This window comes from Bos taurus, chromosome 21, assembly GCF_002263795.3.
Source record: "Bos taurus isolate L1 Dominette 01449 registration number 42190680 breed Hereford chromosome 21, ARS-UCD2.0, whole genome shotgun sequence".
Lineage (NCBI taxonomy): Eukaryota > Metazoa > Chordata > Mammalia > Artiodactyla > Bovidae > Bos > Bos taurus.
In genome coordinates, this window is record NC_037348.1 from 21,028,982 (window position 1) to 21,052,359 (window position 23,378).

The 23,378-nt window shown below is 42.9% G+C and overlaps 1 protein-coding gene across 1 annotated transcript in view; it reads left to right on the plus strand.

Moving 5' to 3' along the window:
- Positions 1–23,378, plus strand: part of TICRR (TOPBP1 interacting checkpoint and replication regulator) — a 42,993-nt gene that overhangs the window by 17,432 nt on the left and 2,183 nt on the right. The window contains exons 8-21 of the mRNA XM_005221848.5: positions 1–167; positions 781–878; positions 1,687–1,780; positions 1,875–1,954; positions 2,123–2,359; positions 2,878–2,971; positions 4,916–4,976; positions 7,919–8,065; positions 15,237–15,327; positions 16,377–16,438; positions 17,716–17,850; positions 18,920–19,077; positions 20,864–23,003; positions 23,117–23,242. Of these exons, the coding sequence (XP_005221905.1) occupies positions 1–167; positions 781–878; positions 1,687–1,780; positions 1,875–1,954; positions 2,123–2,359; positions 2,878–2,971; positions 4,916–4,976; positions 7,919–8,065; positions 15,237–15,327; positions 16,377–16,438; positions 17,716–17,850; positions 18,920–19,077; positions 20,864–23,003; positions 23,117–23,242 (3,690 nt within the window). The remainder of the gene's footprint in view (positions 168–780; positions 879–1,686; positions 1,781–1,874; positions 1,955–2,122; positions 2,360–2,877; positions 2,972–4,915; positions 4,977–7,918; positions 8,066–15,236; positions 15,328–16,376; positions 16,439–17,715; positions 17,851–18,919; positions 19,078–20,863; positions 23,004–23,116; positions 23,243–23,378) is intronic.

Consider the following 23,378-nt stretch of genomic DNA (forward strand, 5'->3'; position numbering starts at 1 on the left):
ATTTTAAAACTGAGGAAGAGCTACTATCTCACATACACGAAAATTACCAAAAGACTGTGGCTGCAGGAGACACCATGCTGTATTCATGTGCTCGGAGCACCATCTCAAACATTAAAGCGTTCTTAAAGTCCAAGGGAACCAAGGAATTAGAGGAAGCCAGTCTGGAGGTTGTCGTTTGTCATAACTCTGTTGGTTACTTGTTGTTGGGTCTGGCTCATGTGTCTTGGAAAATGTCTCTTTGCAGTGTACATTTTAGAAATGATGAGGGAGAATGGTGAGTCCAGTCAGTTCTAGGTCTTGGAAGGTGGACATGGTCCACTGGGAAGGCGAAAATCAAGGAAAGGGGCCAACTAGGAATAATTATATGCACTTCTCTTCAAATGGAAGCTTTGTCCTCATCCGAGCTGCATGTTAGCTGCATGAATTAAACCAGTAGCTGTTAACCCTGACTGCACTTTAGAGTCACCTGGAACATTTCTTTAAAATATTGATGTATTTTGCTTAGACTTCTCAGTCACTACTTAATGAAATCTTTCTTTTATGGAAGTTCAAACCTGCAGACTTGCTGTATCCATGCCCACTTGCTGTCAAATGCTTTCAACATTTAAAAAAAATGTTCTTTTAAAATATATAAAAGAAGAATAGTATACTATTTTTCACTCAAATGAAAGAAAGAACATGTTCTTCCCTTCTTAGGGCATTATAAAATTGTGTGAAAATTAGAAATAATGATAAGCATTAATACTAATATTCTCCTATGTAATAATTTTATATTTTCAGATGAACTGCCTGTATCAAGTAAGAAACAACTTCTTGAAAACTAGCAAAAGTCTTCGACAGAACGTAGGAAAACTGGATAAAGAAGGCAAAGTCAGAGAGTAATTAACTACCTTTTCTTTTAAACAATTACTCCAAAAACAGCTCTCAAGATTTGCTTGTATTGATTTTAATATTTTTTAAATTTTTAAAAAATTCTTTTTATTATAGGATATTGAATATAGTTCTCTGTGCTACACACTAGGACATGATTGTTTATCTATACATAATAGTTTGTATCTGCTAATCCCAAACTCTCAAATTATCCCTTCCCCACCTCCTTTCTCCTTTGGTAACCATAAGTTTTCTATATTTGTGAGTCTTTTTCATAGGTAAGTTCATTTTGTGTCATATTTCAGTTTCTACATATATGAGTGATTATGGGATATTTGTTTTTCTTTTCCTGACTTCACTTAGTGTGATAATCTCTCAGTCCATTCATGTTGCTGCAAATAGCATTATTTTTTTTCTATGGCTGAGAAAGTATCAGTTTAAAATAGATTGCCTATTGCTTGAAGAGGCTTTTGTGGCTGATTCTTTGTAATGTTCTCATGTGCAGTCTTGGAGAAGGAAATGGCAACCCACTCTAGTATTCTTGCCTGGAGAATCTCATGGACAGAGGAGCCTGGAGGGCTACGATGCATTGGGTCGCAAAGAGTCGGACACGACTGAGCGACCAAACCACCACCACCACCACGTGCAGTCTGCATCACCTATTTACCTAGTAACCCTATCGCCATTTAGAAAGCCATGGCTCTTCTATTTTTTGGTTGTTTCTTCTATAAACAGATCTCTACGTAATGAAGGAATTTTCATTTTAGTTAGGTGACACTCAAAGTAGATATGACCGAGTGTTTTTTTTCTCTCAAGGTGCCAGCTTCAGGTGTTTCTTCGTTTGGAGCTGTGTCTGCAGTGCCCTTCAGTACATGAACGTGTAGAGGATCTGGAGCAAGTAGTGGGTGAGGCAAGTATACTGCTTAGTGCCACTGGGACATGCTGTATACAGATTGTTTCAGCTGCCCTGAAGAGGCCATGTGGTAATTTTCTAAAATCTTCAGGTGACAGATTTGCTGCGCATGCTGTGTTTAACTGAAGATTCAGCATACCTAGCAAAGTTTCTGGAAGGAATTTTGGAATTGTAAGTTTGATGACTAATTTAAAATTTACATTACTTTACCAAGTACTATACAAGTATTGTCTCAGAGCTGTAGGATTGTAAGGACTGTTTCTCATCCTAGGTGAGGAAGGCATTAGAGACGGTGGAATGGTGACTGACTGTTCCACATTTAACCAACCTTTTCCACAGGTATATTGACTCAATCCCAAAGATACTGGGAAGTCTTTACGACAGCCTAGGATTTGTGATTCCTCAGAAGCTGGCTGGTGTCCTTCCTGCAGATTTTTTCAGCGATGACTCCATGACCCAGGAGAGCAAATCACCCCTTTCTGTGCCTCTTCCGTCAAACGCTCATAGATCATTGCCTGGCGGCACTGAATCTGACCAACTGGAGGAGCTTCGTACTAGATCAGCTAAGAAGAGAAGGTAGGAGTGCAAGGATTTAAAGGAATTTTCTTGCACTGTTACCATCTTGGCATAGGGCACATTTAAGCCCAAAGTCCAGTTGTCTTTGTCTATAATTTATTGAATTAATAGTTGCCTTTATGTCTGAATCACAGAAGCCAATTATTAAGAGTTCTTAACAAGGAGCATCTGACGTGCTTTATATTATCTTGGGAACATGCAGTGTAATATATATGTGTAGCCATAGTCTTCTCTTGACTGTCCATGTGAGGTCTTTAAGAACTAGGAGCCTTCCATGAGATAAGCTTAGGGTTTTAGCTTTTTATTTTCCATGAAGCTATTCACTGTTCTTAACTACTAAATTTGTAGTTGTTACTTTTAGAAATCTGGGGTTGACTTGTTTTGCTGTAAGTTCAGACCACCCTTAAGATAATTGACTTTTATTTAAATGTTTTATTTTAAACTCTAGTTCCATTCTAATCTAACTAGTTGTCACCTGTATTGAGTGTATATTGACTGTTTCTTTCTATTTTTAAAAGGAAAAATGCAATCAGACATAAAAGCATTGCAGAGGTTTCACAAAATCTGCGACAAATTGAAATTCCCAAAGTTGCCAAGAGAGCTACCAAAAATGTAAGTCATTTCCAGGAGATAGAAAGTGGTGCTATGCCAGAGTTGTTCCTTTGGGCATGAATTGATGCAATAAATAAGAATGAAAGGCAGTATCTTCACTTTTAAGAAATGAATGTTAGTGGATACAGAACTAAGGTATTTTTATGAATGTGTGGTCCACAACCGTGGTCTAAGGAGTAAAGACATATAAATTTGTTTAAGATTAATTGTTTTTCCCAAAAGTGAGGTAATATTAAAGGGAGAAAAAAAACACTAGTAAAAGTTAGGGATAAGTTAACTAAAAATCTTTAACGTGGTTAAGAAAACTCATGAAATGATAACTAACATAAGCAAAGAGGCCATTGAAAAAGTAATATGCAATCATATTAGGACTTTGTGTACCAGAAAGTACTTTTCAGTGAATATGTGTTACTTCAATAACAAGTTAAAAAGAAAAACATATGAAGCCAGGTGGTAATTCTTTTTCTCTGTCAGTAGATTTAGGACTTGTTGGTTACCAAAAAAATAATCCAGCTGGAGTCTATTTACTAAATAGAATTAATGTCTAAGAGGAGAGAGACAAAGAATGCATTGAAACTTTTGAACTGCATGAACTATGAGAAAAGTTAGAATTCTAGAACTAGCTTTCAAGCATTAATCATTACAATAGTGGTTTGTTTGAGATTTATAGCTGCGCTTCAGAATAGGAGGTGGGGTTTCTTTTGAAGAGTTAATGGTGTTCACTTTTTTGTTGTTTAGGCGCTAAAAATTCATGTCTGACTCTATTGCGATGCCATGAACTATAGCCCTCCATGCTTCTCTGTCCATGGGATTTTCCCAGGCAAGAATACTGGACTGCGTTGCCATTTTTTCCTCCAAGGGATCTTCCCGACCCAAGGATTAAACCGGCGTCTCCTGCATTTGGCAGGCGGGTTTTTTACCACCAAGGAAGTCTGTTCACTTTCTTAGTATACCTTAATACATATAAGTGAATAAGATTCAAATCTTAGATTTTGTTTGGAGAGTGTGAAGTCCAAAGTGTCAGAACATCTCTGTCAGAAGATTCTATATGATAGGTCTCCTTTCTGAAAACGTGTGTTTCAGATTGGCCTAGAAAGTGTATTTCTTTAAGACCAGGTTTATATGATCAGGATTTGATTTTGGTTAAAGAGTATCATTTGTTAAGTTTTTGCTCTACTATGACTTTCCTTCTTCAGTGATTACAGTGGCATACTTGAAAAAAAAACAAGAAAATCTTTAAAAACAGTTCTCTCATTTAGATGCCATTTGATCTTGGGTACTTGAATCCTCTACTGTAATAGGAAATAAATAGCAAGAATTTTTTTTTTGTTTTTTGGCAACACCACATGGCATGTGGGATCTTAGTTAATTCCCTGACCAGGGATGGAGCCCAAGCCCCCTGCAGTGGAGGCGAGGAGTTGTCTTAACCACTGGACCACCAGAGAAGTCCCCAAATAGCAGTTTTATATGGAGACGTTCCTCAGAGTATACCCATCCTCTAATGGAGTTTCCCTTATATTTTAGTTATAAAAGGTCTACAGAAACATTGTTTAAAAATTGAAATTAGGGACTTCCCTGGTGGTCCAGTTGTTCAGACCCCAAAGTTCCACCACAGGGGTTGCAAATTCAACCCCTGGTCAGATGGGTAAGATCCCATCTGCCATGCAGCCAAAATATAAAATAAATGCAATTTTTTAAAAAATAGAAATTATATGAAGTTAAATGTTAGTACTTCTTCACCATCCATTCTTCGGAAGTAGTCACCGATGGCAGTTTGTTGTGTATATTCCCAGACCCTGTTTTTGTCCATTTTACAACTGTTTCTGTTACAGATTCCTACAAGTGAAATTGCAAGGATCAAAGGAGGGTTTTTTTGTGTGGAATTCCTATTCTTTTAAATGAGTACCTATTGAAGTTTTCTTATTGGATTTTCTCATCTTTCAGGAGAATTCTCACCCTACCCTTCAGCAGCAGCCTCCTCTCCCAGTGAAAGACACAGTACAAGGTATGCTTTTGTTTCCTTGTTACAGCCAATGACAAGTTTATTTTGATTACATATATTTAAGCAGCTGCATGTAGTATATATAGTTTTATAGTATATATAAGTATATAGCTTTGTAGTTGCATGTTGCAACTACATGTTGCAGTATATATAATACATAGTTTGGTATAATTATCAGCTAATGAAACATGTCTGTGTGCTAGGAGACTAAGATGTTCACATGGTCTCAAAATACTGCATTTTGTAAAATAACTGGCTGAAATATACATATATTTTTAAATGCCATTCACATGAAAGCCCCAAAAAGAAAAGAGGCAGCAGAACTAGTTTAGATAAAAGGAGTTTAGGTGTGACATTCATGCACCACACAACCCCTGCTTAAATTTAGGGCAGAAAAGCTGTGAAGGATGTTGCTGAGTGATGAGAGAGGGTGGGATAGATAGTGTGCCCTTGTTCTTTGGAGATACCTGCTGAAGCACAGGAAACTCCAGAGTTGTGATGTCTGCAGGTCACCCTGCAGCGTTTTGGGATGGGCAATTGTATAAACGTAGAGAGGACGAGGGAGAAAACGAATGTCCACAGTTGATAAATTTTAGTGATGATTCTGTTTATTGTATTCCTTTTGAAATTTTCTATTGATATTAAACTTTTCCAAAACTTGGGGAAAACAGAGAGTAACAGATCAAATTTGGCTGTCAGATCACAGATTAATTTCATAGAACAGCCTAAGGCAGGTCACAGAGGCTTTCATAATGGAGAGAGAGAAACACTTTTGGAAACTTTGTGTATTATTGATAATCTTAATGTATATTTTGGTGATGGGTAAACAAAGAGGCTTCTCCCAGTTTGTGAATCCCGGTTTATTTGATTTTTATTTAAATGACTTGCCTTTAGAAATTTTTTTTAAGATAATTTAATTTATTTTCATTTTTGGCTGTGCCGCATCTTCGTCGCTGTGCACGGCTTCCCAGCGTCTACTGTCTAGCTGCGGTGTGCAGGCTTCTCATTCCGGTGGCTTCTCTTGTGGAGCACGGGCTCTAGAAGGCACTTGAGCTTCAGTCGTTGCAGCTCGCAGGCTCTAGAGCACAGACTCAATAGTTGAGGCACAGTGTTTTATTTGCTCTGCCTCATGTGGGATCTTCCCAGATGAGGTATCAAACCTGTGTCTCCTACATTGGCAGGTGGATTTTTTACTGCTGAGCCACCAGGGAAACCTGGTCTTAGACTTTTTTTTACCCTGAGTGAATTTTTGGGTATAATCCACTAGGACGTCTTGCTCTAGTTTAAGATGCCATCCCACTTGCCTTGTCAAGTATTTCCTGACTCTTAAGCTTTTTTTACTAACTTTGAGTTTAGGTGGTTGCAACTCTTATGCTCTGGAGTTAGGAAGAGGATTTCAGATATAGTAGTTCCCCCTTGTCCACCCTGATGGCTCAGACAGTAAAGAATCTGCCTGCAATGCAGGAGACCCAGGTTCGATCCCTGGGTCAGGAAGATCCTCTGGAGAAGGGCATTGCAACCCACTCTAGTATCATGCCTGGAGAATTCCAGATAGTGAAGCCTGGTGGGCTACAGTCCATGGGGTCGCAAAGAGTCAGACAAAACTGAGCAACTGACACACACACACACACACAGAGTTCCCCCTTAACCACAGGGGATACATTCCAGTATCCACAGTGGACACCTGAAACTTCAGATAGTACCAAACCCTATATATGTTTTTTCCTATACATACATGGAGCTTTCCAGGTGGCACTAGTGGTAAAGAACTTGCCTGCCAATGTAGGAGACATGAGAGATGTGGGTTTGATCCCTGGGTCAGGAAGATCCCCTGGAGGAGGGCATGGCCACCCACTCTAGTATTCTTGCCTGGAGAATCCCATAGACAGAGGAGCCTAGTGGGCTACAGTCCATGGGGTCACAAAGAACTGGACATAACTGAAGCAACTTAGCATGCACATACGTACATGCCTAGGATAAAATTTAACTTATAAATTAGGCACGGTAGGAATTAATACCTTATAAAATAGAATAGTCATAACAAAAGTTAACATGCATTTGGTCTCTTGCTCTCAAAATATCTTGTACAGGTTTAATGCCTCTTCAATCCTAACTAAACACTTTCATGCATAATTTTTGCAGTTTGAGATGTGACAGTAAAACTAGTGTGAATTTTTCCTTCACCATTTCACAGATGATTCATTCTTAATCATAAATCATAGCAACCTCAGCATATAATTTTTTTTTCTTTCCTTAAGTGGAGAAACTTTTCATTTAAAGAAAGCATTTTGCAACTTCATTTTGGCATATGCCAATTGCCAGCATCACTACTTTGTGCTTTGGGGCTCAAGAGATATTTGGGTGAAATAAGGGTTACCTGAACACAGCACTGCTATATATTGCCATAGTTGATCTGATAACCCAGATGGCTACTCGGTGACTAATGGAATGATTTATGTTTTGAGTGGGACAGAGCAGAATGGCATGAGATTTTATCATGCTATTCAGAAAGGCACACAACTTTAATCCTTATGAATTGTTAATTTCTAGGATTTTTCATTTGCTATTTTCAGTCCGTAATTGGCTGTGGATAACTGAAACCTTGGAAAGTGAAACCCTGGATAGGGTGGGGCTACTGTTACCCAGTAAACTAGTAAAATACTCAAAAGAAGAAAAAAGAAATCTTTTCTAATTTAAGTGATGTGGGCCTTCCGTGTATTCCCAGAACGTTGGGTTTAAATTAAATTTATAAGAGTAAATAGTTTTGATATACCATGTGAGTGTACTATTTAAGGAAATCCTATTACTAAATGTAAATATATAATAGCAGTCAGTCTGTAAAATAGTTTCCTCAAGCAGATTCTCTGTTTTAGATATCTTCCTTTTCTCATGTGTGGCATTTATTAATGATGATGTTTGACTTTTTCTTTTTTTAATGCTTTCAGAAGTAACCAAAGTTCGAAGAAATCTCTTCAACCAGGAGATGATTTCTCCTTCAAAGAGATCTGTGAAGAAGGGGTTGCCCAGAAGCCATTCAGTGTCAGCTGTGGAAGGTCTGGAGTATAAACGTGACAGCTTTAAGAGGACCAAAGGTACCGCATGCAGGGCAACCAAGAGAAGGGGTTCTCAGGCCAGGCCAGTCTCCAGGCTGTGTGTTGCAGGAGCTCATTAACCCCATGTTTTCCTCTCCTCTGTGGTTACCGTCAGTTAATTTTCCACTTGGGATGTCTCGCCCTCCAAGCTTAGATGAAGAATCATTCCTGTTATTTTTCTCATTCCTCTCTTCTGAAAGACAACAAATACCTATTTTATAAAACCACTTAAACAGGAATGAAAGATGGTGACTAGCTGTTTTCTAATCTTTCGATGTGTTTATTTTTGTTGTTGCTTCTTTGTTGTAATTGAGGTAATTCATGTATCATAAAATCAACATTTAGTGGTTTCGGTATGTTCACAAAGTTGTCCACATCATGACACATTCCAGAACATTTTCATCATTCCTGAAAGAAACCCTGAACCCATTACTAACTAGTCACTCTCCGTTTCTCCCAATCCTTCCAGCTATAGGCAACTACCAGTCTGCTTTATATTTTTATAGATTTCTTACGAGTATTATAAGAAGAATCATATGGTCTTTGTAACTGGCTTCTTTTACTTTAGCATAATGTTTTCAAGGTTTATACATGGTGTAGTGTGTCTCAGTATTTCATTTCTTTCTATTGGCAATAATATACCATTGTATGGATAAGCTCCATTTTACTAATCTATTCATCGTTTGGTGGTCATTTAAGTTGTTTCTACCTTTGGCTATTGTGAGTGATGCTACTGTAAACATTCATGTACAAGATTGTGTGTAGACATGTTGTTTATTCTCAGGCATATGCCTAGAAATGAAATTCGCTGGGCCACATAACAACTCTGTTTAACTTTTGAGTAATTACCAAACTGTTTTCCAAAGTGGCTATATTCCCACTAACCATGTGTGAGGGTTTTGATTTCTCCACATCCTTACCACTGCCGTCCATTGTCCCTCTTTGATTCTACTCATCCAGTGGGTGTAAAGTGGTGTGTAATTGTGATTATGAATTGCATTCCCTTGATGACTAATGTTATTAACCTTCTTTTCTTGTGCTCACTGGCTACTTGTATAGCCTCTTTTTTTTCTTTTGGTCTCACCACTGCATGGCATGCAGGATCTTCGTTTCCTGACCAGGGATCAGACCTGCGTCTAGTGCAGTGACAACACAGATTCTTAACCAATGGGCAGCCAGGGAAGTCCTGTATAGCTTCTTTGGAGAAATCTTTGCCCGTTTTTAAATTGGGTTGCTTTCCAGTCCTCTATAATGAAAAGGACATCTTTTCTGAGTGTTAGTTCTAGGAGGTCTTGAAGGTCTTCATAGAACCGTTCAACTTCAGCTTCTTCAGCATTACTGGTTGGGGCATAGACTTGGACTATTGTGATATTGAATGGTTTGCCTTGGAAACGAACAGAGATCATTCTGTCGTTTTTGAGATTGCATCCAAGTACTGCATTTCAGACTCTTGTTGACTGTGATGGCTACTCCATTTCTTCTAAGGGATTCTTGCCCACAGTAGTAGGTAAAATGGTCATCTGAGTTAAATTCACCCATTCTAGTCCATTTTAATTCACTGATTCCTAAAATGTCGATATTCACTCTTGCCGTCTCCTGTTTGACCACTTCCAATTTGTCTTGATTCATGGACCTAACATTCCAGGTTCCTATGCAATATTGCTTTTTATAGCATCAGACTTTACTTCCATCACCAGTCACATCCACAAATGGGTGGTGTTCTTGCTTTGGCTCTGTCTCTTCATTTTTTTTGGAGTTATTTCTCCACTGATCTCCAGTAGCATACTAGGCACCTACCAACCTGGGGAGTTAAAACTCAACATTCAGAAAACTAAGATCATGGCATCCGGTCTCATCACTTGATGGCAAATAGATGGGGAAACAATGGAAACAGTGAGACTATCTTTTGGGTTCCAAAATGACTGCAGATGGTTACTGCAGCCATGAAATTAAAAAACGCACTTGCTCCTTGAAGGAAAAGCTATGACCAACCTAGACAGCATATTAAAAAGCAGAGACATTACTTTGCCAACAAAGGTCCGTCTAGTTAAAGCTATGGTTTTTCCAGTAGTCATGTATGGATGTGAGAGTTGGACTATAAAGAAAGCTGAGCACTGAAGAATTGATACTTTTGAACTGTGGTGTTGGAGAAGACTCTTGAGAGTGCCTTGGACTGCAAGGAGATCCAACCAGTCTACTCTAAAGGAAATCAGTCCTGAATATTCAATCGGAAGGACTGATGCTGGTGCTGAAACTCCAACACTTTGGCCACCTGATGCGAAGAACGGACTCATTGGAAAAGCCCCTGATGTTGGGAAAGATTGAAGGCGGGAGGCGAAAGGGACGACAGAAGATGAGATGGTTGGATGGCATCACTGACTCAATGGACATGAGTCTGAGCAAGCTCTGGGAGTTGGTGTTGGGTAGGGAAGCCTGGCATCCTGCAGTCTGTGAGATCACAAAGAGTCGGATGAGACTGAGCTACTGAACGGAACTGAAATTGGATTGTGTCTTTTTACTATGAGTTGTAAAAGTTCTTTATGTGATAGTCTAGATACTAATCTCTTATCAGATGTGTGATTTGCAAATATTTTTACCCCAATTTGTTGGGTTTGCTTTTTGTATTCTTGATAGTGTCCTTTGATATATAAAGTGTTTTTAGTTTTGATCCTATCCAGTTTAACACGTTTTTGTTGTTATTTGTGCTTTCGGTGGCATGTCTAAAAATCCATTATTCAACCCAAGTTTTATGGCTTAAAGTCTTAAATTAGGTCTTTGACTCATTTCCAGTTAGTTTTTGTGTATTGTGTGAGGTGAGTACAGTGTCATTCTTTTGCCTCTGGTTATCCAGCTGTACCAGCCTCGTGCGTTGAAAAGACTGTTCTTTCCTCCTTGAGTTGTCTTAGTTGCTTAGGTGTTAGGGTGTTAATTCTTGTTTTAATGTTAGATAGAATTCATCAATGAAGCCATCTAGTCCTTTTTTTTGTTCTGCTCAGATTGGAGAATTTTGGTTGTCTTTAGCTTCAAGTTTATTGATTCTTCTGCCTGCTCAAATCTGAGGTTGAACCCCTCTAGTGAACTTTTCCAGTTATTGTGCTTTTCAGCTCTGAAGTTTCTGTTTGGTTCCTTTTTATAATTTCTGTTACGTTATTGATATTCTCACTGTGTTTATCCGTTGTTTTCCTTATTTCTTTCAGTTCTGTGTTCGTTTTTTTTCCTTGAGCTCATTTAACATTTTTAACCAGTGATTCCAGTGTCTGGGATTTCTCAAGGGTACTTTCTGTCAAATTCTTTTCTTCCTTGACACACTTTCCTGTCTATTTGTATGCTTTGTAGTTCTTTGTTGAGAGTTAGGTATTCTGAATATTATGGTCTTTTGACTCTGGAGGTAAGACTCTCGCACTCCTGTGACATCACTGATCTTTGCTTATTGAGAACCTGTTCATTTGTGCCTTCCCAGCTATTTTTACAAAGCATATACTCCCTCTTGTGTGGTCACTGAAGTTTCTGTTCTGTTGTCTCTGTGATTAGCTGGTAACCTGAGAAAGATTTCCTTAAATGTCTGGCTCCAAAAAGGGACAGACAAAAAGGTGTTCCTGTCCCTATAAGTCACCTGTTGGATGCAGTGGGGGAAAGCTGCTGGCGCCCTAGGGCAGAAATCAGGGCAGATGTCTGCTCAGGCCCCACAGGGCTCCACTCTCCAAGCACGCTGACTGAACCTTATAACCCAGAGTTAGAAGACAGGGTCCCCACTGTCTGCTCTACCACTCGCCAGCTGCTCCCAGGACGTGGGCCACTGCCCCACAGCTGCGGCAGGGCTGAGGAAAAAGGGCTGGTAGCTGTTCTGGGCACGTCATTCCCTTACTAAATATCAGGGTCTCCCTTCATTGGGCTCTTTCCTGGTTGTCATTAGTGCCAGTCAGGTTGCAGAAGTTCCAAAATAGTTTACTCTGATCATTTTTTTCCTAGTTTACTGGTTGTTTTAGGGGAGGGACCAAACCCTAGAGCTTCCTACTTCACTGTTTTGTATGGTGTCCCTTTCCATGGATGTTGCAATTAATTTCTTAATTTATCCAGTCAAGGTTGATATCAACTTAATTTCAGGAGTGCAACAAAAACTTTGCTCCTCTGTATAACTATTTTCTATCCCCTTCTGTGTGCTAGCTCGTCATACAAATTACATCTTGATACACTGTATGCCCATCAGCACATTTATAATCCTTGCTTTGTCTTTAAACTCAAAGGAGAAAGATACAGAATTAACAATACTTTTATTCTGTTGTTGGCATTTACTTGTATGATTGCCTTTACCAGTGCTCTTTAATTCTTCATGTGGACTCATGTTACTCTCTAGTGCCCTTTCCTTTCAGCCTAGAGGACTCCCTCTAGTATGGATAGTACTTGTAGGGCTGGTCTGCCAGTGTCAGATTCTCTCAGTGTTGTTTTTTGGGTGTATCTTTGAGGGTGGGGAGGATGTTCTCCTTCATGTTTGAGTAATAGTTTACAGGATTTATTGGTGGTGATGGTGGTTTAGTCCCTAAGTCGTGTCTGACTCTTGCAACCAACCCATGGACTGTAGCCCTCCAGGCTCCTCTATCCGTGGTATTCTCCATGTAAGAATACTTGAGTGGGTTGCCATTTCCTTCTCCAGGGGATCTTCCTGATCCAGATATCAAATCCGTGTTTCCTGTGTTGCAGGCAGATTCTTTACTGCTGAGCCATCAGGGATTCCCTTACAGGGTATGTTGGGTGGGCCAAAAAGTTCATTCGTTTTTTTCTATAAGATGTTAGAATAGAATAGAATTCCTGATTAAGTCTTTTTCTTTCAGCCCTGTGCCTTTCATCACCCCACATTTTTGTCATCCTGTGTTTCTGAGGAGAAGTCAGCTGTTAATCTTAGCAAGGACTGCTTGTACATGACGGATCGCTGCTTTCTTGATTCTTTCAAGAGTCTGTCTTCCCCTTTGACTTCTGATGATTTGATTGTGATTTGTCTGGTGCGGATCTCTGTCTTTATCCTACTTAGGTTTATTGAGCTAGTTGGCTATGGAATGTCTTTGATCAGACATCAGAAGTTTTCAACCAGTATTTCTTCAAAGTTTTCCACCTCTTTCTCCCCTCTTTCTCTGGACTCCCACTATGTCTTATGTTATTATGCTGGATTGTGTCCGATGGCTGTCTAAGACTGTTCGTTTCTCTTTCTGTCCCGCAGACTGGATAATCTCAATTACCTATCTTCACCTTTGATTCTTTTGCCACCTCATATCAACTTCTAGGCCCCTCTAAATGAGTCTTTTATTTTAGATAGTGTACTTTTCGATTTTAGAATTTCTACTTGGTTCTTTTTAATGACATCTCTATTGATATTCTGTACTTGGCAAGTCATCAGGCTCGTACATTCCTTTAGTTCTTTAGATATTATTTTTCCTTTTTTAGTTCTTTGAACATATTGCAGATAGCTGATTTAAAGTCTTGTGCTAATGAATCCATGTCTGAACTTCTTTAGGAATGCTTTCTATTGAATGGGTTTCCCACACGCCCCCGCCCCCGCACCCCCTGCCTCCCCGCCATGTTTATGGGCCATACTTTCTTATTTCTTGTCTTATATTTTTTGTTGACAACTGGACATGTTAAATATTGAGTCAGCGCTGACAATCAGATTGCCACAGCTCCAGGGCAGAGTTTGTTTTTACTCTTGTTTGTTTACTGAACTAGTTCTTTCAAGTCTGTATTCTGTCATGTGTAGCCACTAAAATCTCTGCTTGGTTAGCTTAGTGGTCAGCTAAGGGTTGGACAGAGATTTCCCTCCACGCTTGGAACTAGTAAGTTTCCCAGCTTTTGCTGAGGGGCCCTATGTGTGCATTGGCTCACGTCTTCAATACTCAGCCAGACAGTTTACAACTCTTGCTGTTTTCTAGAGCCTTGGGGTCAGCCAAAGGTGACAGCCAAGAGGAAATGGGAACCCACTTCAGTATTCTTGCCTGGAGAATTCCATGGACAGGGGGGCCTGAGGGCTGCAGTCCATGGGGTCACAGGGAGTTGGACACGCCTGAGCACACATGCAGGGCCCTTCTTGGGTCCATCCTGGGCGTGCACACAGCCCTACCGCACACGGACTTGCAGGTTCCCCGAGTGTGTCAGAAGTTAGCAGAGTCCCTTGTGGATGTCTCATTCCCCAGTTTTCACATCCAGACTCTTGGTTATCTTGTCTGCCCCAAGATCACCACCTCAGGCAGCTGATGTTTACAGTTGCTGCTGATTGTTTTTAGTAAATGGCTCCCTGGGAAAAAGTTGTTTGCATTGGACGAGTTCTGAGTCAGGTCAAATAGAGACAGGCCAAGTGAGTGCGATTCTCCAGGGAACTACCAGATAGGCCAAATAGACTGTTATCTGGGAATGGGGCTGTGGAGGAGCTTAGACACCATTTGTTCATCCAGGGGCCGCTGGGCTGTTGGTTCTCAAGGCTGCTGCGGGGCCAGGGAGAGGAGGTCGGGGCCAGGGAAGTTAAAGTTGTGCAGGGCTTGCTATTCTTAAGGAGATACAGCTGTTTTTGTTGAATAACTACTCCTTGGATTACTCCAAACTGGTTAATTTCCAGAGTTCTGGAGCAATTGAGTTCACTTTTGGTCAGTGTTCTCATTCCTTTTATGGGGGAGTTTTTTACCCCACATTCCTGCTGGCATCAGTCCTCTTCCTAGTCATTTTTATCTCTCTTAAAACCAGTCCTCCCATGAGTAACTTGTCTGTCTTATGCTATTGAGAAAATTTATACCAGAGCATAAATTTGATTTATCTTTGTATTAAATATCTTAACATTGCATGACATATCAGCATTTTCACATGCCTTAATCATAAATGCAATAATTTAATCATAAATAAAAGAACCACCAACTAACTAGGTGGACAGAAGTATTAGCCCTAATAAGAACTTTTTTTTCAGGATCATTATTTTCATTATATTTTATATTGGATTATTTATTGTTAAACTCTAATAGTGCTGATAAACTGTAATGTCTTGTTAAGTCAAATCTTATGGTTAGACCTTGGTCCACGAGTCCATTAAGAGCCACTCTGGCTAAGTGTTAAACCGTATTTAAGTTCAAATTGCTTCCATTGCCTTGCTGTTTCTGCTTGGTAAGATTATGTGAAATTTATCCTATTTACATTTTAGGTTATCGCAAGCTGCTGACCAAGAGTGTGGCCGAGACACCAGTACACAAGCAAATCTCCGGAAGGCTGCTTCATAGACAGATCAAGGGCAGGTGAGCGACTTCCTTGTCTAGCTTCTTCATGCTCCCACACAGCCCTCCTCATCTTATGGGCCATGCTTACCTTCTCATGACATTTGTGACCCAGTCTCAACCACATTGCCTATTACCAAAGAGCATTCTGAAAATTCTGTGAGGGCTGGAGAACCATACAGAATGCACTCTGGTGTCCAGCCTCTTTCATTTGGCATAATTATTTTGAGATTTATCTGTGTTGTTGTATATATCAATAGTTCGTTCCATATTATTGCTGAGTAGTATTCTATTGAATGGATATTGCCTAATTTTAAAATCTATTCATGTGTTGACCTGGGGAAGGAGGGAGTCTCGCTGCCAGGCCTGGGATGATCCCAGCTAGGCCTGTTCAGGGGTGTGGTGAGGCCACAGTTTTCCATGGCAATTGGTTTGAGTAGGGCAGCTTTTGCTGAATGTTTCTGTCTTACTTGGCTGCCCCTTTCCTGGTTCTTTGTCTAAAGAAAACTAACTTTGCTCAGGGCAGTTTCTGTCTGCACCTCTTGGTGTATTGGGGTTGTCAGCTTGTTGAGCACCTGATCCAAGATCTATGAAGCAAAACAGAAACTCCCAGAGCTCACTGCCCTATGTCTCTTCAGGTCCTGAGGTCCTGAGTCTTCTCTCCACTTTTGAGAGCCTTCTGCTTGCTCTGTATGTAACACCCAGGGTTCTTAACTGTACATGAGAGCAAGAATAGGGAGAAGTACATCTACTCCTCCTTGTCAAGGCTACATCTGGACATTATTTGTGTGTGGATTTTACACACTTGTGCTCATTTATCTACAGGGTAAATTGTAAGAAGTGAAATTTGTGGATCAAACGGTATACAAATTTAACTTTGTCAAACTGCTTTCAAAAAAAAAGTTTCAGCCTTTCACTCTTGACAGTAATGTCTGAGAGTGCCTGCCTACAGTGATGTCATCAAGACCATTTGTGGTCTTTGTTATCTTGTGAGGTGAGAACCTGTAGGTCTGTGATGTGCATTATTTATGAGTGATGCTGACTAGTCCTTGTACCCGCTGTTCCTCAAGGTCCTCTGATCCTGGTCCTGATATTGACGTTGTTGAAGAGTCCCCAGAGAAAGGAGAAGATGGTATTACCTACTTTTGTTTTGTTTGGGGGTTCTGGGCTTTTGTGTTTTCTCTACTTTCTATGACAACTTTTCTGGACTTGTATCCTTGCTCAGCATATCCATTATGACAGCTCTGGGCCCACAGTGTGTATCAGTACATGTTAATTGGTGAATGATCTGTTACACAGAGTGTACTGAGAGTTTCTGGAGAAGAAATATGTTTACATAATAGAAATGGGATTCAGAGTGAACGCTAAACTACTATGTTAATATATGGTACTGTGGGGCTTCCCTGGTGGCTCAGTGGTAAAGGATGTTTACCGCAGGAGACATGGCTTCTGTCCCTGATGGGGAAGATCCCACATGCTGCGGAGCAGCTAAGCCATGTGCCACAGCTACGAGCCTGTGCTCTAGAGCCCGGGAACCACAAGAGAAGCCTGTGCAGCGCAACTAGAGTGGCCCCCGCGTGCTGCAACTGGAGAAAAGCTCATGAAGCAGCAAAGACCCAGCTCAGCCAAAAATTTAAAAACAAACAAACCTTGGCTTATTTTTAAAGTATACATGAAGGAGGGGTTTCCAAAAACATTGTTTTTTAAATCAAGTAGTTTATTGTAGAAAAATTAGAAAACATAGAGAAGCCAAAAAATTAACATTTGGTAATCCCACAAATCAGAAATACTCTAATGTTTAGCTTTAATAATACTCTTACAGGTGTTGTTTCTATACAAATATATGTAACATAAGTATGAAAACCGTGATTTAAAACTTTTAATGAAAGTCACACTCTACAAACCTTTTTTATCACTCTACATAATGCTTCAGGGTGGCAGTTCATAATACTTATGCAGGTTACAGTCTGCAGGGGTCGGGTTTTTTGTTTGTTTTTTTGGGGGGAAGTTTGCTGGGGCCACATATCATAGCCCTCTTAGCTTTGTCACACTTCAAAGATCTCAAAACCAAGAGCTTGTTGGAAACCAAGTTTTCCATCTTGTACATGAAAGTGTTAGTCACTCAGTCACGTCCGACTCTCTGCAGTCCCACAGACTGTGGCCCACCAGGCGTCTCTGTCCATGGAATTCTTCAGGCAAGAATACTGGAGTGGGTAGCTATTCCTTTCTCCAGGATCTTCCCAACCCAGGGACGGAACCCAGGTCTCCTGCATTGCAGGCGGACTCTTTACCGACTGAGGCGCCAGGGAAGCCCCTCTTGTGCATGGTGTCACATAGTTCTTACCCATCTCATAGGGGAAACACCGAGCTTGCATTTCTTCTTGGTACTAACTGATTCTGGTCTTACAGTGGTGAGTTTGAGACGAAGTCCTCGAATCAAGCAGTTGGCGTTCAGCAGGACAAACTCTGCTTCCTTCTACTCTGTGTCTCAGCCAAAGTCTCGAAGTATACAAAGGGTTCACTCATTCCAGCAAATGAAGTCAGGTAACACACTTTCCCTGCCTGTCTTCAGAGGTCCACACAAGCTTGGTGGGAAAAGAATGAAATTTGATATTGGAGAAACAGGTCAGGTACAGTAAGTTGCCTATGTATGAACCTTCAGATTGTGAGCTTTCAAAGATGCTAACACGCGTTAGAATGTCTAGTCATGTAAGTTCACGTGTCTGGTATACGTCGTCACGTGCGTGCATCCTCTACAAGTGGCTGTATGTGTATGTACTTTACAGCACTGTACAGGGTGTAATAGTACAGTGTCTTTATTTCAAGCCCAGGATGTCTGGAAGCAAGCATAAAAACAGTGGTGATGTAGCTGGCAGTTGTTGCTTGCTGCCAGCTGTTGTACTGTACTTTGCAAGGTACTGTACTCCAAGGCTAAGAATATTTTAATTTCTGTGTGAAAAATACCACAAACTAATTATAATACAGTACTACATAGCCAATTGTGTTAGCTGGGTACCTCGGCTGACTTTGGACTTATGAACAAGTTGGACTTAACGAATGCGCTCTCAGAACGGAACTCTTTTGTATGCAGGGGACTTACAGTATAAATATTTGAGGTTCAAAGTGATGACCAGATGAACAGGTGACCACGGCCACCATTAGCAGAATCACCCCTTTGGCTTCCTATGGCTGGCTGTCCACACTATCCTTGTAGGTACTTCCATTCATTCAAGAAGAAATGACCTGTAATTTCCTCCATACATACATTCAGATACTATGGGAAGGTATCCCCAGGTTGAAGGTACTGTATGACCTTCATTCTTTTATCCATTGTGAACTTGGCTTATCAGATCTATCTTTTATACTTGTCTTTTCAAATTATTTCCGTTGCCCACACCTCCTAACGTAGAGACTGGGCTTGATAATGCAGTCTCACAATGCAATAAAGCAGCACTTGTTACGACTGCTGTCATAATTAGGTGGGATTTCCCCCCATTTGCTCCCAAATCGTCATCTTTCTTATATAGACTGGCTGTTTTATGAGTATTGGGTAGGGGGTGAGAGGGCAGGAATTGAGAAAGAATTAAATATTGTCACTGTTTTTGACTTGCAGACCAAAGAGAAAACTCTCCAGTCCAAAGTATTCGGTCTCCCAAGAGACTTCTATTCGGAGCAATGTCTGAGATGATCAGTCCCTCAGAGAAGGGCTCAGCACGGATTAAAAGGCCTTCAGGAAACACTGTGGGTTCTGCAACACCTACAGCCTATCAGGTATAAAATTACTATGATGTTTAAAATAGTATAGTTTGGGGAACATGTAGACATGGGCAAGGAAAGCCACTGAGGCCAGTAAGGAAGAGAAGATAGTAATAGAGATCTGAGGTGGTTGAGGCTGACTTGATGAACGACTATTGGGTACATGGGCACTTAAGGTAGCAGCTGGACTGAGCGGGTAGATCTCACCTACCTCTTGGGTTCATCTCCATTTATACTGGACACCAGGTCTATATCTGTCTGAAATGAGCAGTAGCATTCTCACCTGTTTGATTGCCCACTCGATCCTGTCACCCATGTTAGAAACCTGGTAGTCATCCTGGACTCCTCTCCTCAGGCCTGGCTAATCCATCCATTCTGCCCATTTTATTGACAGCCTATCTGATACCCATTCCCTCCTCTCCATCCCTTCAGTTCCTACCCGAGTTCACTTCTGCCTGCAACACTTCCATAGCCTCTTGCCTCTCAAATCCATCCCACCCCCAGAGGTTGGTGGGACCTCTGTGACCCCATTGGGTGCTCCTCTGACTACCTCACTGTGCTGGAAGCTCTACAGACTCTGCCCCAAAACCGCTTAGGGGATTGGGGGGACACAGGAAGCTGTGGGGAAGGGTCCATAGGACCGTGTTCCGTCTCCTCCCTGGACAGGCACTCTGACGCCTACTCACCCATCTCTGCTTCACACTCCACCTTCCCAGCCGCCTCAGGATGCACAGAGCTGCTGTTTTTCACTTTCGTGCCTTTGCTCATACGGCTGTGTGTGCCTCAAGGTTCCTCTCCCGCACTGTCCACCTTGTCTTCACCTGCCGACACCCATTCTTTTAAGACCTGGCTCACTGTCCGTTGCCTGCCCTTCTGTGCTCCCGTATTGTCCCGTGCACGCCCCGTCAGTACATCAGCCCGTGTATTATCATCCATCTGTGTGCTGAGTTGCTTCAGTCATGTCTCTTTGCGACCCTATTGACTGTAGCCCACCAGGCTCCTCTGTCCATGGGATTCTCCAGGCAAGAATACTGGAGTGGGTTGCCATTTCCTCCTCCCGGGGATCTTCCCCTCATCTGTCTATACCCTACATGAAATGCCAACTGGACCAGGACTCTTGAGATAATAAGATTGAACAATAGTTGTCAGACTTCCTTACCTGTTGGAATTAACTGCAATTTTTGCAAGAAGGGAAGTTTTTTTGTTGGGAAGGTTCCTCTCTGAGGTGTTATCTTTATTGCTGTGTATCCATAGGGTCCATGTTTCATCTCCTCCTCCTCCCCCACCCCGGCCTTCTGCACACATTTTGCCTGACGCATATCAGGTACTTAAAACCACCTGTTGAAGGCATGTGGAGAGGGAGGGAGTCCAGGATGACTACCAGGTTTCTAACATGGGTGACAGGATCGACATGTGGTGACAAGTGACAGGTGAATAGCAGCTGACGTGGCTCCTAAAGGTTACTTCAGGCAAAGATCAGGAAAAGACAGCTGTGAGTAGTGAGTGGAGTGATACAGAGGCAAAGCATATTTTCACTGTAGTGTGCAAATTGTTAAAACAATTTGTCTTAGAAGAAATGAAGCTTGGATACAGTGCTTAGTGCTAGAAAGCTGACAAGTAAAATCTGGGTCATGTTTTGGAAGTGGAAACGTGTCCTGTATGAAATCCAATTTATCATTCCTTTGGCTGATGATAAGAAACCTCCCACTGGACTTTTTAATCTTCTTAGAGATCATTAAAACATTTCCGAGACTATAGGTTATGATGTTCAAAGCACTGAAATAAGCATCTTTCTTTACAGACGCCTGAGAAGAGTTACTGGAAGTCCCCAAGCTCTTGTAAAGCCACACCAAGAAAGGTCCCTCGGACACCACAGACTCCACTGCGCACCCCGGAAAGGCTGCAGAAATCCCCTGCGGAAATGACCCCTGCCAAACAGGTCATTTTTAAGGAATTCTTGAAAGACTTATCTCCACATGGCTGGGATTCACCATCGCAACCAAAAGTCACCCCTCGGAAAGGACACTCCCTGGCAGAAGGTGCCTCTTCTCTTGAAAAGGTCCGGAGAACTCCCCAGAGACAAAGTGGTCAGCCCCCCAGATTTTTGCAGAATTCTTCTTGGCCACACTTGGTGGACTCCAGTCCGGAAAGCACCTCCTGTCCAGCAGCCCTGGTTTCATCAACTGCCCCGACCAGGACTGAGTGTCTGACCCCTAACAGATCCTCTGCTCGAGCACCTCCCAGGACAGCAGCCTCGGGGCTCCAGAGACAAGCCGCTTCCAAGGGCACATCTCCAAGTCAGAAACACCAGCTCCCCCAGGGCTCTGGAGCACCCCGGGCAGAGAAGCTGCCGCAGCTGTGGAGTAACAAAGCTGTCAAAACCCCAGAGAGACCAGGGAACGCAGCTCTGACTTTTCCAAAAAGAGCCGTTACCTCTCTTTCATGTGGTATTTCCAAGGAGAGTTCACTTGGGGAATTTCCCATAGCATCTCTGTCCTCTGGACAAGGCGGCTGGCAAGAAGTCCAGAGATCACCCAGTGTCACCACACCTCCCTCCTGTTCTGCTCCCTTGACGCCCCCCAGTGCCTCACAGGTAGCTCCGTCTGACCTCTGGCCCCCTCCGCCCCCTTCCAAACATGGGAAACGGCATAACAAGACCTCAGAAACAGAACAAGACTTCCTGGAGGGCCAGCCTGACAGCTTGGCTGCTCTGAGGGTTGCCATAACTGACAACCCAGCTGCCATCACAGACACTGGAAAGAACCAGAAGGCAGCGACCCTCTCTTCTCCAGCTTCGCCTGAACTTCCAGCTTACCCTGGAACTGGCTTTGGGGGTGACTGGCATACGTCCTCTCCTTTGCTTATTGCAACAGACTCGGACTGTCTCACTCTCCTGGATGAAGCTGAGCACCATGGCCATGATAACTTAAAAAGCAGCATTTCACCCCTGGACGGAGGTGAGGGGTTAAGGATGGGTACGTGTGAGAAGCCGTCTCCGTGTGACCCCAGGATTCTTCCCACCTCTCCTTCCTCTGGACCCCACTCTCCCCTGATGCCCCTCTACGACCCACACTGCACGGCAGACATGAAGCAGTGCCAGGCGGCCACGCAACTAGAGGATCAGCAGGCAGCCCCCTGGCCCTGTGGAGCCCCTGCCAGCCCGCAGACCTATGAGGTTGAGCTGGAGATGCAAGCTTCTGGCCTCCCCAAGCTCCGAATTAAAAAGATAGACTCCAGCTCTTTGCCAGAAGTTGAGCCCCCGCCAAGGGAGGAGAGCTCCCTCCCGGGTCCCAGTGTGCCCAGGGCCAGCAAGTCCTCAGGCAAACCCGAAGCCACCTGCCTGTCGGCCCCCTGCCTTCGCCCCTCGCACAGCACCCCTGGCAAGAGTGGGGGACAGACCTATATCTGCCAGTCATGCACCCCCACCCACTGCCCCTGCGGTACCCCCTCTCCTTTCCAGACAGAAGTTGGGGTTCCTTGGACCCCATCTCCCAAGCACAGTGGGAAGACGACTCCTGACACAATTAAAGACTGGCCCCGCAGAAAGAGGGCGGTGGACTGCAGCCTCGGCCCCTCTGCTGGGAGGAGCGAGGTCAGTTCCGACCTTCCCGGGGGAGTGTTGCCACTGGAGCCGGAGGGCAAGGAGCGAGGCCTGGAACTTGGCATTGGCAGGCCCCCCATCCTGGGGGATTTTGAGCTAGAGGGTGTGTGTCAGCTGCCAGACCAGTCGCCTCCCAGGGACAGCGTGCCCAAGGCTGAGGAGGCCTTCTCCTGGGGACAGTTTGGGTTGGGATCTAGGAAGAGATGCCTCTCTGCTGAGGAGGCGGCTGAACGACAAGTGAAGAGGGCCTGCGATCAGCAGGGAGACTCAGAAGAGCGGTCTCCAAGCACAAGCATTCGCCAGTTGCCCTCCGCGGCGGACGACGAGGTGTTCGTCCCAGGTGAGTTTGCCATGTTGGGCTGTGTGGGCGCGGTGTGACCGAGGGGACACCGGGGGAAGGCTTGGGCTTCCTTGTCAGGGCCGTGGGCTGCGCTGACCATGCCATTGCTCCAGGTGCCACCCCGCCTCCCGGCTGTGCTGTGCGGAGCTGCCTCTCTGCCAGTGGGCTGCAGGCGCTGACCCACTCTCCACTGCTGTTCCAGGGGAAGACACCCTCCTCTCAGCGTAAAGAAGCCAGAGGTAATTTGTTGGAGGTCCTAGAGACATCACCAGGATCTAATTTCTGTCCTTTGGTTAGCTTGATCTCAAGTTACCTCCGGGGTTTTCAGGCAGTTGAATCTCGGAGGGGTCGTAGAGTTAGGGTGGTTTTATCCCC